At 41.3% G+C, this 18,334-nt stretch overlaps 1 protein-coding gene across 1 annotated transcript; it reads right to left on the reverse strand.

Moving 5' to 3' along the window:
- Positions 1 to 16,992: 16,992 nt before the first annotated feature.
- On the reverse strand, positions 16,993 to 17,958 carry LOC144295290 (olfactory receptor 2D3-like). Its single transcript, XM_077867677.1, has one exon. The coding sequence runs from the start codon at positions 17,935 to 17,937 to the stop codon at positions 16,993 to 16,995; it is 945 nt and encodes a 314-aa protein (XP_077723803.1). The 5' UTR covers positions 17,938 to 17,958.
- Between the last annotated feature and the right edge of the window lie 376 nt (positions 17,959 to 18,334).

Consider the following 18,334-nt stretch of genomic DNA (forward strand, 5'->3'; position numbering starts at 1 on the left):
AAATCTTAAAATAATTTGTTCTAACTCTCTGAAGAAAGTCCATGGTATTTTGATAGGGATTGCATTAAACATGTAAATTGCCCTAGGTAACATTGACATTTTCACAATATTAATTCTGCCAATCCATAAGCATGGAATATTTTTCCATCTCTTTGTTTCTTCCTCAATTTCTTTCAGAAGTGTTCTATAGTTTTTAGGGTATAGATCCTTTACCTCTTTGGTTAGGTTTATTCCTAGGTATCTCAGGCTTTTGGGTGCAATTGTCAATGGGATTGACTCCTTATTTTCTCTTTCTTCAGTCCCATTGTTAGTGTATAGAAATGTCATTGACTTCTGGGCATTGATTTTGTATCCTGCCATGCTACCAAATTGCTGTATGAGTTCTAGCAATCTTGGGGTGGAGGCTTTTGGGTTTTCTATGTAGAGTATCATGTCATCGGCGAAGAGGGAGAGTTTGACTTCTTCTTTGCCAATTTGAATGCCTTTAATGTCTTTTTGTTGTCTGATTGCTGAGGCTAGGACTTCCAGTACTATGTTGAATAATGGTGGTGAGAGTGGACATCCCTGTCTTGTTCCTGATCTTAGGGGAAAGGCTCCCAGTGCTTCCCCATTGAGAATGATATTTGCTGTGGGATTTTTGTAGATGGCTGTTAAGATGTTGAGGAATGTTCCCTCTATCCCTACACTCTGAAGAGTTTTGATGAGGAATGGATGCTGTATTTTGTCAAATGCTGTCCCTGCATAAATTGAAACGATCATGTGGTTCTTGTTTTTTCTCATGCTGATATGATGAATCACATTGATTGTTTTATGAGTGTTGAACAAGCCTTGCATCTCAGGGATAAATCCTACTTGGTCATGGTGAATAATCTTCTTAATGTATTGTTGGATCCTCTTGGCTAATATCTTGTTGAGAATGTTTGCATCTGTGTTAATCAGGGATATTGGTCTGTAATTCTCCTTTTGGTGGGATCTTTGTCTGTTTTGGAATTAAGGTGATGCTGGCCTCATAGAACGAGTTTCGAAGTACTCCATCTCTTGCTATCTTTCCAAACAGCCCTAGTAGAATAAGTATGGTTTCTTCTTTAAACGTTTGATAGAATTCCCCTGGGAAGCCATCTGGCCCTGGACTTTTGTGTCCTGGGAGGTTTTTGATGACTGCTTCAATTTCCTCCCTGGTTATTGGCCTGTTCAGGCTTTCCATTTCTTCCAGTTCCAGTTTTGGTAGTTTGTGGTTTTCCAGAAATGCGTCCATTTCTTCTAGATTGCCCAATTTATTGGCATAATACGTTTTTAAAATCGTTTGTATTTCCTTGGTGTTGGTAGTGATCTCTCCCTTCTCATTCATGATTTTATTAATTTGAGTCTTCTCTGTCTTCTTTTTAATAAGGCTGGCTCATGGTTTATGTATCTTATTAATTCTTTCAAAGAACCAACTCCTGGTTTTGTTGATGTATTCCACAGTTCTTCTGGTCTCGATTTCGTTGAGTTCTGCTCGAATCTTTATTAACTCTCTTCTTCTGCTGGGTGTAGGATCTATTTGCTGTTTTTTCTCTAGCTCCTTTAGGTGTAAGGTTAGCTTTTGTATTTGAGTTCTTTCCATTTTTTGGATGGATGCTTGTATTGCGATGTATTTCCCCCTCAGGACTGCTTTTGCTGTATCCAAAAATTTTGAACCCTTGTATCTTCATTCTCATTAGTTTCCATGATAGGTTTTAATTCTTCCTTAATTTCCTGGTTGACCCTTTCATTTTTAGCAAGATGGTCCTTAACCTCCATGTGTTTGAAGTCCTTCCAAACTTCTTTTATTTTTTTTTTAATTTTTTTTTATTTATTTATGATAGTCACAGAGAGAGGGAGAGAAAGAGAGACAGGCAGAGGGAGAAGCAGGCTCCATGCACCGGGAGCCCGATGCGGGATTCGATCCCGGGTCTCCAGGATCGCGCCCTGGGCCAAAGGCAGGCACCAAACCGCTGCGCCACCCAGGGATCCCCCCTTCCAAACTTCTTGTTGTGATTTAGTTCTAATTTCAAGGCATTATGGTCTGAGAATACACAGGGGACGATCCCAGTCTTTTGGTATCCGTTAGGACCTGATTTGTGACCCAGTATGTGGTCTATTCTGGAGAAAGTTCCAGGTTCACCCGAGAAGAAAGTGTATTCAGTTGCGTTTTACGTAAAGTTCTGTAGATATCTGTGAAATCCATCTGGTCCAGAGTATCATTTAAAGCTCTTGTTTCTTTGGAGATGTTGTGCTTAGAGGACCTATCAAGTGTAGAAAGTGCTAGATTGAAGTCACCAAGTATATGTGTATTATTATCTAAGTATGTCTTAACTTTGGTTATTAACTCATGGATATATTTGGCAGCTCCCACATTGGGGGCATACATATTGAGGATTGTTAAGTCCTCTTGTTGGATAGATCCATTAAGGATGATATAGTGTCCCTCTCCATTCTCACTACAGTCTTCGGGGTAAATTTTAGTTTATCTGATATGAGGATGGCTACCCCTGCTTTCTTTTGAGGACCATTTGAATGGTAAATTGTCCTCCAACCTTTTATTTTCAGGCTGTAGGTGTCGTTACGTCTAAAATGAGTCTCTTGTAGACAGCAGATAGATGGGTCCTGCTTTTTTATCCAGTCTGATGCTTTGGGACTTTTGATTGGGTCATTAAGCCCATTCATGTTCAGAGTTACTATTGAAAGATATGAGTTTAGTGTCATCATGATCCCTACTCAGTCCCTGTTTTTGTGGATTGTTCCATTGGAATTCTTCTTAAAGGGGAATTTTAAGAGTCCCCCTTAAAATTTCTTGCAAAGCTGGTTTGGAGGTCACATATTCTTTCAGTTCCTGCCTGTCTTGGAAGCTATTTATCTCTCCTTCCATTCTGAATGAGAGCCTTGCAGGATAAAGTATTCTTGGCTGCATGTTTTTCCTATTTAGGACCCTGAATATATCCTGCCAGCTCTTTCTGGCCTGCCAGTTCTCTGTGGAGAGGTCTGCTGTTAATCTGATATCTCTCCCCATAGAAGTTAGGGATTTCTTGTCTCTTGCTGCTTTAAGGATCTTCTCTTTATCTTTGGAATTTGCAAGCTTAACTATTAAATGTCAAGGTGTTGAACGGTTTTTTATTTTAGGGGGGGATCTCTCTATTTCCTGTATCTGAATGCCTGTTTCCCTTCCCAGATTAGGAAAGTTTTCAGCTATGATTTGTTTAAATACATATTCTGGCCCTCTGGCCCTTTTGGCGCCCTTGGGAACCCCAATTAAACGTAGGTTTTTCTTCCTCAGGGTGTCATTCATTTCCCTTAATCTATCCTCATGGTCTTTTGTTTGTCTCTTTTTTCCTCAGTTTCCCTCTTTGCCATCAACTTGTCTTCTATGTTACTCACTCGTTCTTCCACCTTGTTAATCCTCATCCGTAGGACCTCTAGATTGGATTGCATCTCATTTAATTGATTTTTAATTTCTTCCTGATTAGATCTAAATTCTGCAGTCATGAAGTCTCTTGAGTCCTTTATGCTTTTTTCTAGAGCCACCAGTAGCTGTATAATAGTGCTTCTGAATTGGCTTTCTGACATTGAATTGTAATCCAGATTTTGTAACTCTGTGGGAGAGAGGACTGTTTCTGATTCTTTCTTTTGAGGTGAAGTTTTCCTTCTAGTCATTTTGCTCAGTGCAGAGGGCCAAAAGCAAGTTGTACTGGGAAAAGGAGAAAAAGAGAGGAGAGAAAGAAGGAAAGAAAAGAGAAAAATAAAAAAGAAAAAAAGAAGAAAAAAGGAAAAAAATAGAAGAAAAAGAGAAAGAGAAAGAAAGAAAGGAAAAAAAAGGGTCGGGGAAGCAAACAAATCAAAAAGCAAAACAAAACAAAACAAAAACAAAAACAAAAACATGGGGGAGTATCTTTTGATTCTGTATACTTAAGTCCCTTGACTTCCCCTGGAACTTGTCCGTCTACCTGGTCTTCTGGTGGAGGGGTCTGCTGTGCTGATTTTCAGGTGTTAGCACTTGGGAGAGCTGCTCTCCCCCTTGCCTGCTGTAGGGCTCAGTGAGTAATATTTATCCTCTTTATCTGGTGATGCCACTTTGAGGTTCAGCGGCGGTTGTTTACTTTGTGAGGCCCCAGGAGGAACAACCCCAGTGGAGGCGGCCAGCTCTAGAGCCCTGGAGTCAGCTCCCACAGTAACTACAGAGCTCTCCGTCTGCAGGGCCTGGAGGCTCCGGGCGGGGCCACTGATCCGCTCAGCTCCGGGCAGGAGCGTCCTTGCTGTCCTGGGCCCTCCTGGCCTCTGCCTGTCCCAGGGGGAGGCCGGATCCTGGGCTGTGTCCCCGGCGCCCTGTGCTCCGGGGCTTGCGGGGCCTGCGCTGTTGGATTCGCGCTCCCCACCGGGAAGCCCTCTCCCCGTGGAGCTGCTGCTCGAGCCCCTCCGAGCTGCTCCGGGTCCAGCCCTGCGTGCTGCAGCCCTTTAGGGAGCTCGGCGCACTCTCCCTGGAGCACAGGTGTCTGTTAGTGTCCCAGGGAGCCTGAGGGCATCCCCTCCCCTCCTGGGGTCCTGCTCTAACTCCCTGCGAGCCCCTTTCCGCCCGGAAGATTGGTGCAGCTCCTGCCTTTCCTGGAGGGAGCTTTCCTGTCCTGGGGACACTCGGCCCTGCCTTAGCCCGGCTCCTCGCGGGGCCCGTCAACCTTGGATGCCTTTTGTTTCTTTATTTCTTTTTTCCCCCGTCTTCCTACCTTGATAGAAGCCTGAACTCTTCTCACTGTAGCATTCCAGCTGCTGTTCTCTCTTTAAATCTCAGGCCGAAAATAAAATAAAATAAAATAAAAAAAATAAAATAAAATAAAATAAAATAAAATAAAATAAAATAAAATATAAAATAAAATAAAATAAAATAAAATATAAAATAAAATAATAAAATAAAATAAATAAAATAAAATAAAATAAAATAAAATAAATCTCAGGCCAAATTCGTAGATTCTCAGGATGATTTCAAGGTTATCTAGGTAATTTGGTGGGGACAGGTGACTTGGGGACCCTACTCTCCCTCCATCTTGCCCCCTATTCATAAATTACTTGTATAAAATGTTTTTCATTGAAGACAAATCTCAGATGTTGAGGAAATCAAATTCATCAACTGTTTCATTATGGTCTGTGCTTTGGAGGTTCTGTCCTCTAGGTCAGAAAGATAGATGTTCCCTTATGTTTTCTTGCATAATGTCATTGTTTTATTTTAACTTTTATTTAATCTATTTAGAGTCTACCTTCTTGTGTCATATTATGTAGAAATCCAGTTTTATTTTTCTCTAGGTAGTAAACTAGTATTTAGTGATGCTTTATACGTCACTATTTGTCCTCTTCCTAAGGATTTTTGGAATTAACTTTGTCAGACATTAAAATCATATATGTCTATCTACGAACTCTGAATTCTGTTCCACTTATCACTCTTTTTTTTTCCCACCAGTGCCACTTGGCTTTTACTTTGTGACTTAGCAATATTGCCAATAGAAAAGAAAGAAGTTCTATTTTTTTTTCTTTTAATATGTATATTTTTTATTGGAGTTCGATTTGCCAACATATAACACCCAGTGCTCATCCTGACAAGTGCCCCACTCAGAGCCCATCACCCAGTCACCCCATACCCCTGCCCACCTCCCTTTCCACTACACCTTGTTCGATTTCCAGAGTTATGAGTCTTTAATGTTTTATCACCCTCTCTGATTTTTCCCACTCATTTATCATATGGTTTCACTCATACAGGGAATATAAAAAATAGTGAAAGGGATTATAGAGGAAAGGAGAGGTTCTATTTCTAACTGTGGTTTTAATTTGCAATTCCAAAACATCTAATGATGTGCAACATCCTTTCCTGTTCCTGTCAGCCATTTGTATACTTTCCTTGGAGACATACCTTTTGAAGCCCTTTGTCCATTTTTAAATTGTGTTGTTTCCTTTTCTCGTTTTTGAGTTTCAGGAATTCTTTATATATTCTGGATACTAGATCCTTCTCAGATATATGATTTGCAAGTATTTTCTCTCATTCTATGAGATGTCATTTCACTTTCATGGGGAGACTAAGGTAAACAACTCAAACATGGTTTTAGTAGTGTTTTTCTTGATTAAACATTCAATTGGCTGCTGTAAACTTCTATTTTCCAGAAACCAGATAAAGTTAATTCTGACAGTATTTGTTATGTTTTTGCATTTTTTTTGGAGGGAGGGCCAACTTCCCCTTAGTATATTTACTTTAGTACTGTCTCTCATAAATTTTTTAAAAGATTTTATTTATTTATTCATGAGAGACACAGAGAGAGAGAGAAAGAGAGAGAGAGAGAGGCAAAGACACAGGCAGAGGGAGAAGCAGACTCTGCAGGGAGCCCAATGCGGGACTTGATCTCGAGTCTCCAGGATCATGCCCTGGCCTGAAGCAGGCGCTAAACCGCTGAGCCACCCAGGGACCCCCATAAATATTTTTTTATAGAGTTTTGGCTATGTTGTAATCATTTAAAGAAATATTTGGGATTTTGTTAATATATCATATTAATACTTTATTTTCGATTTCATTGATTTCTTCTTTTATCTTTATTATTTATTTATTTTTGCCTTTGGATTGACCCTGATATTTCTACTCCTGTCCCAGCAGTTTCAATTAAATGCTTAGTCTCATTTTTTCTCTTCTCTCTCTCCCTCTCTCTAAATGAGTTATTACTTATATATAGAATGTGTACCAATCTGCATACAGCTCAAGAAAATCTTACGTACGTATTTGTATAACTATTATATAGATCAGAATGTAGGACCCTCACAGCCATCAAAAGGGTCTCAGTCAACTCCAAATCAAAAGTCTCTCAAAGGTAACCATTACTTGGAATTCTAAAAATATAAATTAATTTTCTTCTTCCTAAACTTCAAAGAAGTGGAATCTGATAGAATATAATTTTTAGGGGCACCTGGGTGGCAGAGTCAGTTAAGTGTCTGCCTTCTGCTCAGGTCATGATCCCAGGGTCCTGGGATATAGTCCCACATCAGGCTTCCTGCTCATTGAGGAGTCTGCTTCTCCCTCTACCACTGCCCCTTCCTCTGCTTATGTTCTCTCTCTCTCTAAAATAAATAAATAAAAAATTTTAAAACTGAATGTACTTTGTAATGTCTGCTGCTTATACTACACATCTTTCCATCTACCTGATGCATGTAGTAGTAGTTAATTCTTTCAAAAATATTTTAATAGTTTTGCACTGCATGATTGTATCACAAATTATCCTTTCTATTATCTGTGAAATTTATACTGTTTCCAAATCCAGCTATTATAAATAAGGTGGTAATAAAAAATCTCAACATAGTTATGGTGGATATAAGCACTTGTATCCACAAGGCATGTATACCACAGAGGAGTGAAACCACTGGTTACAGGAGAGAAGGCATATATTTAAGGTTATGTTTTAAAGATGCTGCCAAATGGACCTTCTGAATTGACTGTGCCAAGCTAATCCCCCATCAACAATGTAAAGTGTTAAAAATCCTCAGACATTTAAATCCATCCTTATGAGGCTTAGTGGTATTTCACTGTACTTTTAATGTATGTATTCTAGTTGGTAATTTTGTTGTGTAACTTTTTATATGCTTATTAGCTATTTGTGTTCCCTATGCTGTAAAGACTTGTTCTAGTCTTTTGCCCATTTTATAAACTGGAATTTTCTGACTTTTCCTACCTGTAGGAGTTCCTTATATATTCTGGGCAGTAAGTCCACAAGTTAGCATCAAGTTATTAAAATAACTATGGGTATTAGGAGAGACAAAGAAAATAGGGTTAAATGTTAATAATTGAAGAATCTATTATTATCTAGGGCACATCATATTCACATTCTACACATGATGAAGTTCTTAATAATCGTATGTAGAATATGTAATACAACGGGGTTGCAACCTAGAACCTAGAAACCCAGTACTTAATTCCAACAATACAACACTTCGCAAAAAAGAGGACAAGTAAGCAGAACTGAAAATGGGGCCCATAAATGGAGATGTGAGTGCTAACTGCATGCTATTTTTTATTCTACTTATAACCCTTTGGGAACCTATGAGAAGAAACAGAGCTGAAGATCCACCCTAATGATTCAGAATTCTCCTGAGCACTTCACCCACTGCAGAGACTGCTCCAAGTATCCTTCTGGTGACCTCGTTTAAATGGAACTATTGTTGCACAGTATGCCTTGACCTCAATAACACCTTTGGAGGCAACAGGACAACAGAGTTGTGGGGATTCCCCTTTCTGGCTTCTCTTTGATCTTGGCTTCAGAGATTTTATGGAACTGGTTGACTCAGATGACTTATACCAAGATGCTCACACTTTTGCATTCTCCCCTCTGCCCACTAACATGCTAGTTTGATGGTTTTTCATTCCTCAGATGAAAAAATGGTTGTAATATTATTAAAGGGATGGAAAGATGGGTGTCTGAGTGACTAAGTGGTTGAATATCTGCCTTCAGCTCAGGGAGTGATCAAGTCCAGGGACTGAATCCCACATTGAGCTCCTTGCATGGAGCCTGCTTCTCCCTCTGGCTATGTCTCTGCCTCTCTATCTCTCTCTGTGTCTCTCATGAATAAATAAATAAAATCTTTTTTTAAAAAAAAAGTTTTAAAAAAATAAAGGTATCAAAAGAGAAGGCACAATGTGAAAGCTAATAACCTGGCATATATTGGGAGTGAACTAAAATTTGGCCTTTAAAATTCAACTAATTTGGTTCAAACAATCAGATCCTTAGGGGTAAATCTCTCTAATCGATCTAGCCAAGGTGTTTTCCACAGTGGATCTACTTTAACAAACAACTACAATGTCAAATTCCTTGTGAAGAAGAATCTTGGTCCCCACGTAGAGAGGACATAAGTAGAACTTCCATGGAGTCCATATTGATTCTCCATGTGGGGATGTATATGCCTTGCTGAGCTGGGCTTGGAAGACAGTAAGTCGGTATGGAGGATAGGGAGTACGTGATTTTGAGCACAAAAGACTTTATAATCAGAACTGAAATTTAGTATTTTCTCTTGATTCCGATGGACTCCCTCAGAATCTTCTTCCTAAAAGAAATGTCAGAAGAGACAATGCATGGCTCCATGAACCGATCATCTTGTTTCATTCGTCATAAATGTCATTATTAGAGAAATGAACTTAAAGTTGACGTTCAGTCTCTTGAAAAGGCAGAATAATGAGAGAGAAAGTTTGGCAGCACACATGATTCCCTCTGAGTAGCAAGGTACTTTCTGTGGGTGAAGAGGGTTGTTTCGTAGAGCAAGTTTACATGTCAACTAAAGAGCTGATAGGCAGTGGCCTAGGTAAAACCCCTTCGCGCCTGGCGCAGGGAGAGGGGCGCAGAGGGCCCGGTGCACACGGAGCGTCTGAAACCCAGAAAGACGCCTCGAAGCGTCCGCACTGGCGGGAGGTCAGGGATGACTGGGAAGAAGGCCAGTGGGATGCAGACTTCCCACCGCGTCTGCAGTCGACGCAGCCAGCCCCGTCACCCCGGCCCCCAAGCACCCCCTCCAGCCGCCCGAGGCCCGCAGGCCGCCCCCGCAGCAGGGCCGAGAGGCGGCGCCGCACGCGGCTCCCCGGGCTCCGGCGCGCACCCCTCCTCCTGCAGCCCGCGCCTCCCCGCCGCCCGCGCCCCCCGGGGTCCCGCACACACTGCGGGGCGCGCGCCCCAACCCGCCGACGCGCCGCAGCGGGGCTCCCCGCGCCGCACAGCGCGTCCTCACCGCCACCGAGCCGGTGGTCCCTGGGCGCGGCTCCCGGCAGGGGCTCCGTTCCGTCCGCCCGGGCGCCAGGGGCGACGGCAGCCGCGGAGGCCGTGCGGCTCCGGGCGGGGGCAGCCGGCGTGGGCACTGACGCCCGAGCCAAGCAGCAGGGCACAGCCCGCCCTTCCGCGCCGCCCGGGTCCTGCGAGTCCCAGAAGCCCAGGCGCCCCCCCGACCCCGCCCCCGGGCGCGCGCACGCGCACCAGCCCTGGAAGGAGCCCCCAGCGGCCCTCGCGGCCCCAGGCCACCTGAGAAGACCCCGCCCCTCCCCAGCTCCAGGTCCCGCCCCCAAGCAACAGGCCACGCCCCTCCTCGTCTCAGGCCCCGCCCCCACACAAAGCCCCGCCCACTCCTATCCCCAGGCCCCGCCCCCTCCCCATCTCCAGGCCAGCCTTTCCCTAGGCCCCACCCACCCGTAGAAGGCTGTCCAACCAGGGGGCTGGGAGTGGGCGGCAGCAGGCCACAGTGAGGGTGGAGGCGAGGGTGAGGTGCAGGGAGAGTGGTGTATCATACATTCTTAGGTTCCCCCATCCCATCCGTGATAACTGGCCAAAATCCTCTTCATCTCCTCATGTCACCCCCAACTCATTTGCGTGGAACCAACAAACAAAGCTAAATTTTGAAAACATGCTGCTTTGTATATAACATGGTGGTCATTGATTGATTGATTGATTGATTCATTCATTCATTCATTCTGTTTTCCATCTAAATAAAAAGTCTCGCGGAAGGTCATGAGTTCAGTTTGGGCTTGTTAAGTACGAGATAATTCTGGGTGATCCAAGAAGCATTATCAAATAGACAGATGGATGGGGAGGGTCCGCAGCTTATTGGTGTCTGAGGCCAGAGGTGTACACTTTGTGTCTGTTCTGGGTGGATAATAGTTGAGGCTATGGGGGAGAATGACATTGCAGAAAGGAAGAGAAAAAGAGAAAACACTCAAAGGAGAAGGTCCTGGCTTGAGGCCGAGGGGAAGACTCCACAGAATCAGTCACAGAGAGCCTCCAGGGAGGGAGCTTTAAATCTAGACCATGAGTTCACCAACGTAAAACAAAAAGGTTACTAGGAGCTTTTTCTAACCTCCTCTGTGCTCACTACTGTCTTAAGCGCATTATACATAGCATCTCACTCATCACCACAAAACACCTTAAGGTAAGCTAGAGATTAGCATCCCCAATTTGTTGTAGCTAAAATCTGGCAAAGCTAAGCTCCAAGCTCAGATCACTTCTTTTTTTTTTTTTTTTTTTTTTATGATAGTCACAGAGAGAGAGAGAGAGGGGCAGAGACACAGGCAGAGGGAGAAGCAGGCTCCATGCACTGGGAGCCCGACGTGGGATTCAATCCCGGGTCTCCAGGATTGTGCCCTCGGCCAAAGGCAGGCGCCAAACTGCTGTGCCACCCAGGGATCCCTCAGATCACTTCTTACTCAGATCACTGCTGTTCACTCAATGATATTTTTCAAGATTGGGGGTATGGTGTATGCTATGAATTGTTTGTGATGAGGCTGGCCTTAATAAAGTCTTAATAATGTAGCCAGACAAAAATTAAAATTTTATCTTGTAATATTGCCAGTAAAGAGGCTCAGACATGATCTATACCTGGTTTAAGATCAGTGCAATGGAAAAGGCACAAAGTAGGACAGACCTCTCCTACCTCTCATAGATAGGAGGTTTCTGACCATGTGCCATCAAAGGCCCCCTGAATCCCTGAGGCTGCTGTCTAATTAAATAGGGCAACCTTCTGGTTGTGGTCACTTTACTAAACGTCCAGATTTTTAGTTCAATAATCTTGTAAAGTTTTTCTCAATATATGACATTCATAGTAAAGGTAAAGGACTCTGAAGCTCTCTGGGACTTGATCCTTGACATCATGCTATCGTTTACTACAAACTCCCCTTTCCTTTTAGCATCATGAAATCCAGATCTTCTGAATTAGAACCTATCTGTATTTATTTAAGAGAAAAATAAAGAGAAAACTTGACTTAAGCCAATAGTTTTCCTAGACCACATATTAATTCAGCAGATTTTTATTGAGAATCTAATATGTGGCAGATGTTGTACTAGCAATAGGTAACATATAAGGAAACATAATCAGATGAGGACTATCTTAATGTCTAACAGAAGCAGTCCTTATGCTAAGCTATTGTATCTCTTCATTCAACATTCTGTGTTCTACAAGTCCTTAGAATATTGTGTTGTGTAGATTATGAATTACACTGGTCAGGCTGGAATCACATTAGTGAGGGTGATTTGGTTTCACAGGCCATGTGTAATGGACATATTACACATGCAATATGTACATGTTTTTGGCTTCTGGTCATTTGAGTTCCCTTTCACATTTATTGTCTTCGGTGAGTCTTGGGCTACTTAGAGCCTGTCTCCCTCCACAGAAGCTGGATACACCTGAAATTCAGTTTCTTGTCATCACCATAGCTATGGTATAGCTTTTAAGGTGGAGTCAGTCAGATATTCCCAGTCTACACTCTGAATTAAACTCCAGTGATATGATAAAGCAAGGACAGCAAGTCGTTTCTTTTCTTTTTTAAAAAATTGACTTTTTTTTTAGATCAGTTTTAGGCTTACAGAAAAACTGAGAAGTACCCTGAGTCCACATATACCCACTTTCCCTTATTACTGACATCTTACATTATTATTATTATGGCATTTGTTACTTTTAAGAAACCAACATTGGTACCTCATGATTTTAAGTTTTTATTTATTTATTTATTTGAGAGTGAGAGAGAAAGAGAGAGCAAGGGGAGGGGCAGAGAGGGAGGGAGAGAGAGAATCCCAAGTATCCTCCACGCTGAGTGTGGAGCCCCAAATGGGGAATAATCACACCACTCCAAGATCCCAAGATCATGACCTGAGCTGAAACCAAGAGTCAGACACCCAAACGACTAAGCCACCAAGCCGCCTACTGATACAGTATTTTTTTTAATTTTTTTTTCTTTTTCTTTTTTTTTTAATTTATTTTTTATTGGTGTTCAATTTACTAACATACAGAATAACCCCCAGTGCCCGTCACCCATTCACTCCCACCCCCGCCCTCCTCCCCTTCTACCACCCTTAGTTCGTTTCCCAGAGTTAGCAGTCTTTACGTTCTGTCTCCCTTAACCAAAATTCATACTTCATTTGGATTTCTTTCTTTCCTTTAAAGAGTTGATGTATTCATTTGAGAGAGACAGCACGAGTGTAGCAGGAGGGGTAGAGGAAGAAGCAGACACCCCACTGAGCAGGGAGGCCCACATGGGGTTTGGTCCCAGACCCCGAGATCATGACCTGAGCCAAAGGCGGATGCTTAACTGACTGAGCCACTCAGGTGCCCCTGTTCTTTTCTTTTCTTTTCTTTTCTTTTCTTTTCTTTCTTTTCTTTTCTTTTCTTTTCTTTTCTTTTCTTTTTTTTCTTTTTTTTCTTTTCTTTTCTTTTCTTTCTTTTCTTTTCTTTTTTCTTTTCTTTTCTTCTTTTCTTTTCTTTTCCCTTATATCCCTTTTCTGATCCAGGATCCCACACAGGATGCCATATTACATTTACTGAGCATCTCTCCTTAAGATCCTCTTGGCTGTGACAGGTTCTCAGACTTGTGTTTTGCTGACCTTTCCAGATTTAAAGAGTACTGGTCACATATTTTATAGGAAGATGACCTATTAGAATTTGTCTGGTGTTCTTCTCGAATTAGACTGAGGTTATGGGTTTAGGGGAGGGAGGTCACAAAGATAAAGTGCTATCTCCATCACGTCATCTCGAGGGCACATACTACTCAGGTGATCACTATTGCTGTTCACCTCTTTCACCTGACTGACTTAGTGTTGGTCAGCACACAATTTCCTTTGTCTTTTTCTTTTAGGGGCAGAGGAAGCACCAACAGCCCAATTTCCAGCCTCAGTGAAGCAGCAGCTCCAGCAGCAGGGCCTGGGCTGATGGTGTTGGCAGAGTGACGTGCACCATCTAGTGCTGAGTGGTAGCGACGTTGTCATCACACCCATTCTATCTGATTTTGGTCTGTGGTTCTGGCTGCGGGACCAGAATTACCATTCTTTCAATAATTTTCCTTCTATCTTAAATCATACATAGTCAATCTCTCTTACTTGCAACTAAGAACCTTTATCTATATGTTATCTTTATTATTATTTTTGGGTGTATACAGGAAATGTTTTCTTTGGAAACTTTCTGGCAGTTTATTCCCTCTCTCCTTCCATAGCAGGAGAGAGAGCATGTGTTGGGGATTTTTTTTTTTGGGGGGGAGGTCTTGTTTTGTTTTGAGAGAGATGGAAGCTTTTATTCATAGAGTGAAAAAACCCCATCGATATCTATTTTGATGGAATGAATGGGAGCATAATTCTCTCAGCATTTCGGTTATCCACTGCTGTATAATAAACCACCTCAGAACTTAGTGCCTAAAAACTGTAACCATTTTATTTTGCCCAGGATCTATGGTTTCAGAATTTGGAGTGGGGATGGCAACTACTGGTAAAGGCAATATTAAAGACACGACCATGGCATGGATGGCTGAGATCGTGGGAGGAATTCTGAGAATGCAGAATAGTTTAATATTTCATTTTATGTGAAAATTAGAAAACCTAAGAACTATAACAGGAGTAGTGTGTTGTGGAAAGTAGTGTGGGCAGTTACCCAGGGGTTAAAGTCTTCAAAGTAAAGAGGGAAGTGACCTAGGAATGTAAAATTTTTTATAAAGTTCACTATCCCACTTTCTCATCCATATCTTCTTTCTTCTTCATGATAAGACTTCTCTAAATTAGTGTCAAAATTTTCTGTTTACATTTTCTTATTTTTCCTCCCATTAGTGAAATAGATCTCATTTAGATCATCATGGGCAGCCAAATCACCAACTTCACCTATTAGTGTTTTGTCCTTGTCTATATCATTTCAATTAACACATGTTTATATGTGAGTTTTCTCTGATCCTCACACCCCAGATTAGAGTTTGTCTATTGTAGTGCAGCTCCAGCAATTTCAAAGGACAGCATCAAGGGGACCTGGATGGAACAGTTGGTTAAGTGTCCTCCTTAGGCTCAGGTCATGACCCCTGGGTCCTGGCATAAAACCCTTAATTAGGCTCCTGACTAAGTGAGGAATCTGCTTATTCCTCTCCTTCTGCACCTTCCCCCTGCTCCTTCTCTCTCTCTCACTCTCTCGAGTAAATAAATATAATCTTTAAAAATAGATAGTAACAAATGCAAGATTGTGTATTGAAACACATTATGTATTAGTCACTGCTCTGGGTATATTGAATGCTATTAGAGTCAGATCAGATAAAATGAAATGAAATAAGTACTCAATAAATAGTTTTAAAATGATAGCATGGATGCATGAGTGAAAGAAAGAAGAAATTTACCTAATGGATATTACTTCACTGGAGAGGTCTATAGCAGAGTCAGTAGTTCCTGACTCATCCATGGCAACTGTAGGATGGTTATCTTTAAATCTCCTCTAAACAAGTGCTTGATTTCAAGTTTGGGTAAAATAAGCTGTCAACTAGATTGTTTTGATTAAGGATCTATGAAACCTGAAGTGGACTCCAGAATTGGCCATTCTTGAGAAGTTGAGTCATAGTGAGATGTGGTTACAGGCATCTAAGCCTATGGAGGGATCAGCCTCAGATTAGTAAACTGCATTTCTAAATTTCTAATTTTTCTTTTGCTTTTGGAAGAGGTATTCATTGGGTAAAGTGGGCTTGTTCAAATAAGGATGACCAGAATGAATACAGGGTGCCAAAACATGTTAGATAAAGGAACTTTAAAGAAACAAGTAGATGGTTGGCTGTGAGAATTGAATTTCGGCCAATACGGAAAATTTCTTCAGTAGGCTGTGGTATAGGAAAATGAAAATTGTTCTAAAACTAAAACTGTAGAAAGTGGCCAAGATACAGGAACATTGATTTTGACTTATCATAAGGAAGATCATTGTAATAGCAAAGAACTATCTATAGTTGACCCTTGAACAATGTAGATTTTAATTGCATGAGTGCATTTATATGTGGATTTTTTTCAACATAGTATGGTCCTGTAAATGTATTTTCTTTTGTGATTTTCTTAATAAAATTTTCTTTTCTAGCTTACTCTATTGTAAGAATACAGTATATGATACATATAATGTACAAAATATGCATTAATCGATTGTTTATGTTATTGGGAAGGTTCCTGTCAACAGAGGGCTACTAGAAGAAGATAGTTTTGAAGGAGTCCAAAGTTATATATGGATTTTCTAATATGTGGAGGTTGGCACATGTTGTTCAAGGGTCAACTGTATAAATGAAAGGTCGTGATTCAAGAGAGTCGGGAGGCATATAGTCTTCTTTAGGTAAATGCTTGATAATTACTCAATAGAAAAAAAAATGGACTGGTTAAAGCCTTAGATCTATGTTTCAATTAAATGACTGTTAAGTTCCTTTTTACTTTTATAGTCTATGCTTACTTGAAATTTGAGATAATAAGATAAAAAACTCATTTTTTGGAAGCTTTCAGGAGAGCATATCATGAACTTGGAAATATTTTGCTTTTGGTACCATTTTACAAGCTGAAATGTTCTGAGCCATGAACGATCTCAGTATTAAAGACTCTTCCACATACGTTGTTTCTATCAGAGCCTACTCCTATATCTGTATGAGTAGGACATCTAGACCTGAAATGTCTTTGATGTTAGAATCATGTAAGCAACTCATATTGATGTTATTTCAAAATAATCCAGTTTAAACCTTAGATTCAGTTGTGATCATGCTTAAAATATATCTGCATTAGCTGAATTAACCACAAACTCTAAAATGGCATTTGATGTACTGCATGATCAAGAAAATCTAATTTTGCATCCTTTTATTTCTCCTCTGTGTCCTAGCTCATGTGAGGATTCATGGTTTTTAGAACATGTCCTTTACTTTTATGCTTCTTGACCTAATTCATAACTGTCTACTAAAATACTGTACCCCCTTTAAGCATGTTACCATAGTTCTAAAAGCAAGACCCAGAGAAGTGTCTGGGTGGTTCATCAGTTGAGCATCCAACTCTTGATTTAGGCTAGGTCCTGATTTCAGGGTCGTAAGTTGGAGCCCTGAATCAGTTCTGGGCTGGGCGTGGAGCCTGCTTAGGATTCCTTCTCTCCCTCTGCACCCCCTCATGTGCATGCGCTCTCTCCTAAAAGCTAAAACTAAAACTAAAACTAAAACTAAACTAAATTAAAAGTTAAACCCAGAGATCACTGCCTCTGAGAAAAGGACTTTCTTCCAGCTAGTTTTCTGAGAGCCCCTTTAACATCCTTGTTTCTCAGGCTATATATTATGGGGTTCAACATTGGAGTCACCACTGTATAGAACACAGATACCATTTTATCCTGCTCTTTTGTGGTCTTGGAGTTTGGCCTCATGTAGTCGAATATTCCTGAGCCATAGAAGAGGACAACAACAATGAGATGGGAGCCACAGGTAGAGAAGGCCTTTAGCCTCCCTTCCCCAGACTGCATCTGGATCACAGTGGAGATAATATTCCAGTAGGAGACCAGAATCAGGCACACAGGAACTAAGAGCATGACTACACCCATTGCAAAGATGGCCATTTCTGTGCTGTAAGTATCTGCTGAAGCCACCTTCAGAAGGGCAGGAAGTTCACAAAAGTAGTGATTAATAATGTTCTGTCCTTGATAGGGTAGTTGGAAAGTAAAGGTGTTATCCACCAGAGACACGAGTGCTCCACTGGCCCAGGATCCTATGGCCAACTGAAGACACACCTTTTGGGTCATGATGCTAGAGTAGTGCAGGGGCTTGCAGACAGCCACGTACCGGTCATAAGACATCACCGCCAGCAGTGCACACTCTGTACATCCAGCCAGAAGGAAGACAACAATCTGCGTCATACACCCAAGAAAAGAAATTGTTTTCCTCTTTACCAGGAAATGGAACAACACTTGAGGGACGATGCTAGTAGAGAAACAGAGATCTGCGAAAGAGAGGTTTCTAAGAAAAAAGTACATGGGAGTGTGAAGTCGAGAGTCCATGAAGATGAGAATGATGATGAGCAGGTTCCCAAGCACAGTCAAAAGATAAATGATGAGGAAAAGAACAAACAGCAGGATCTGGGTCTGCAAGTCTTGTGAAAGGCCCAGTAAAATAAATTCAGTCACAAAGGTTTGGTTTTCCTTTCCCATTGAGATTTATGCCTGTTTACCTGTTTGCACAAATAAAAAGAACAACCTTTGGGTTTGTATCATCGAGTCTTGTAAAAGAGTCGAGTTTTAAATAAAGCTCAGCTTATAACCAGATTGGATATTTCTAGCTTTTTGCTATCTAAGTCATTCTAATTAATACTAAATAGAATATATTAATTCTTATTACTTGGTTGTAATTTCAATCCACTTCACTTTTTCCCAAACCTCTTCTTTCCAGTGCCACTTAAAGATTATGACATTGTTAAAGTCTTCCTGGCTAGTTCTGCTATGAGGATATTGGAATTTCTGTGGATTTTACTAAATGGCTGTACACATATTGTTACAAAATGACTGTGTATACTGTTAGCACTATTACCATGTATAAACCAGCACCACT

The sequence above is a fragment of the Canis aureus genome, chromosome 23 (assembly GCF_053574225.1).
Source record: "Canis aureus isolate CA01 chromosome 23, VMU_Caureus_v.1.0, whole genome shotgun sequence".
Lineage (NCBI taxonomy): Eukaryota > Metazoa > Chordata > Mammalia > Carnivora > Canidae > Canis > Canis aureus.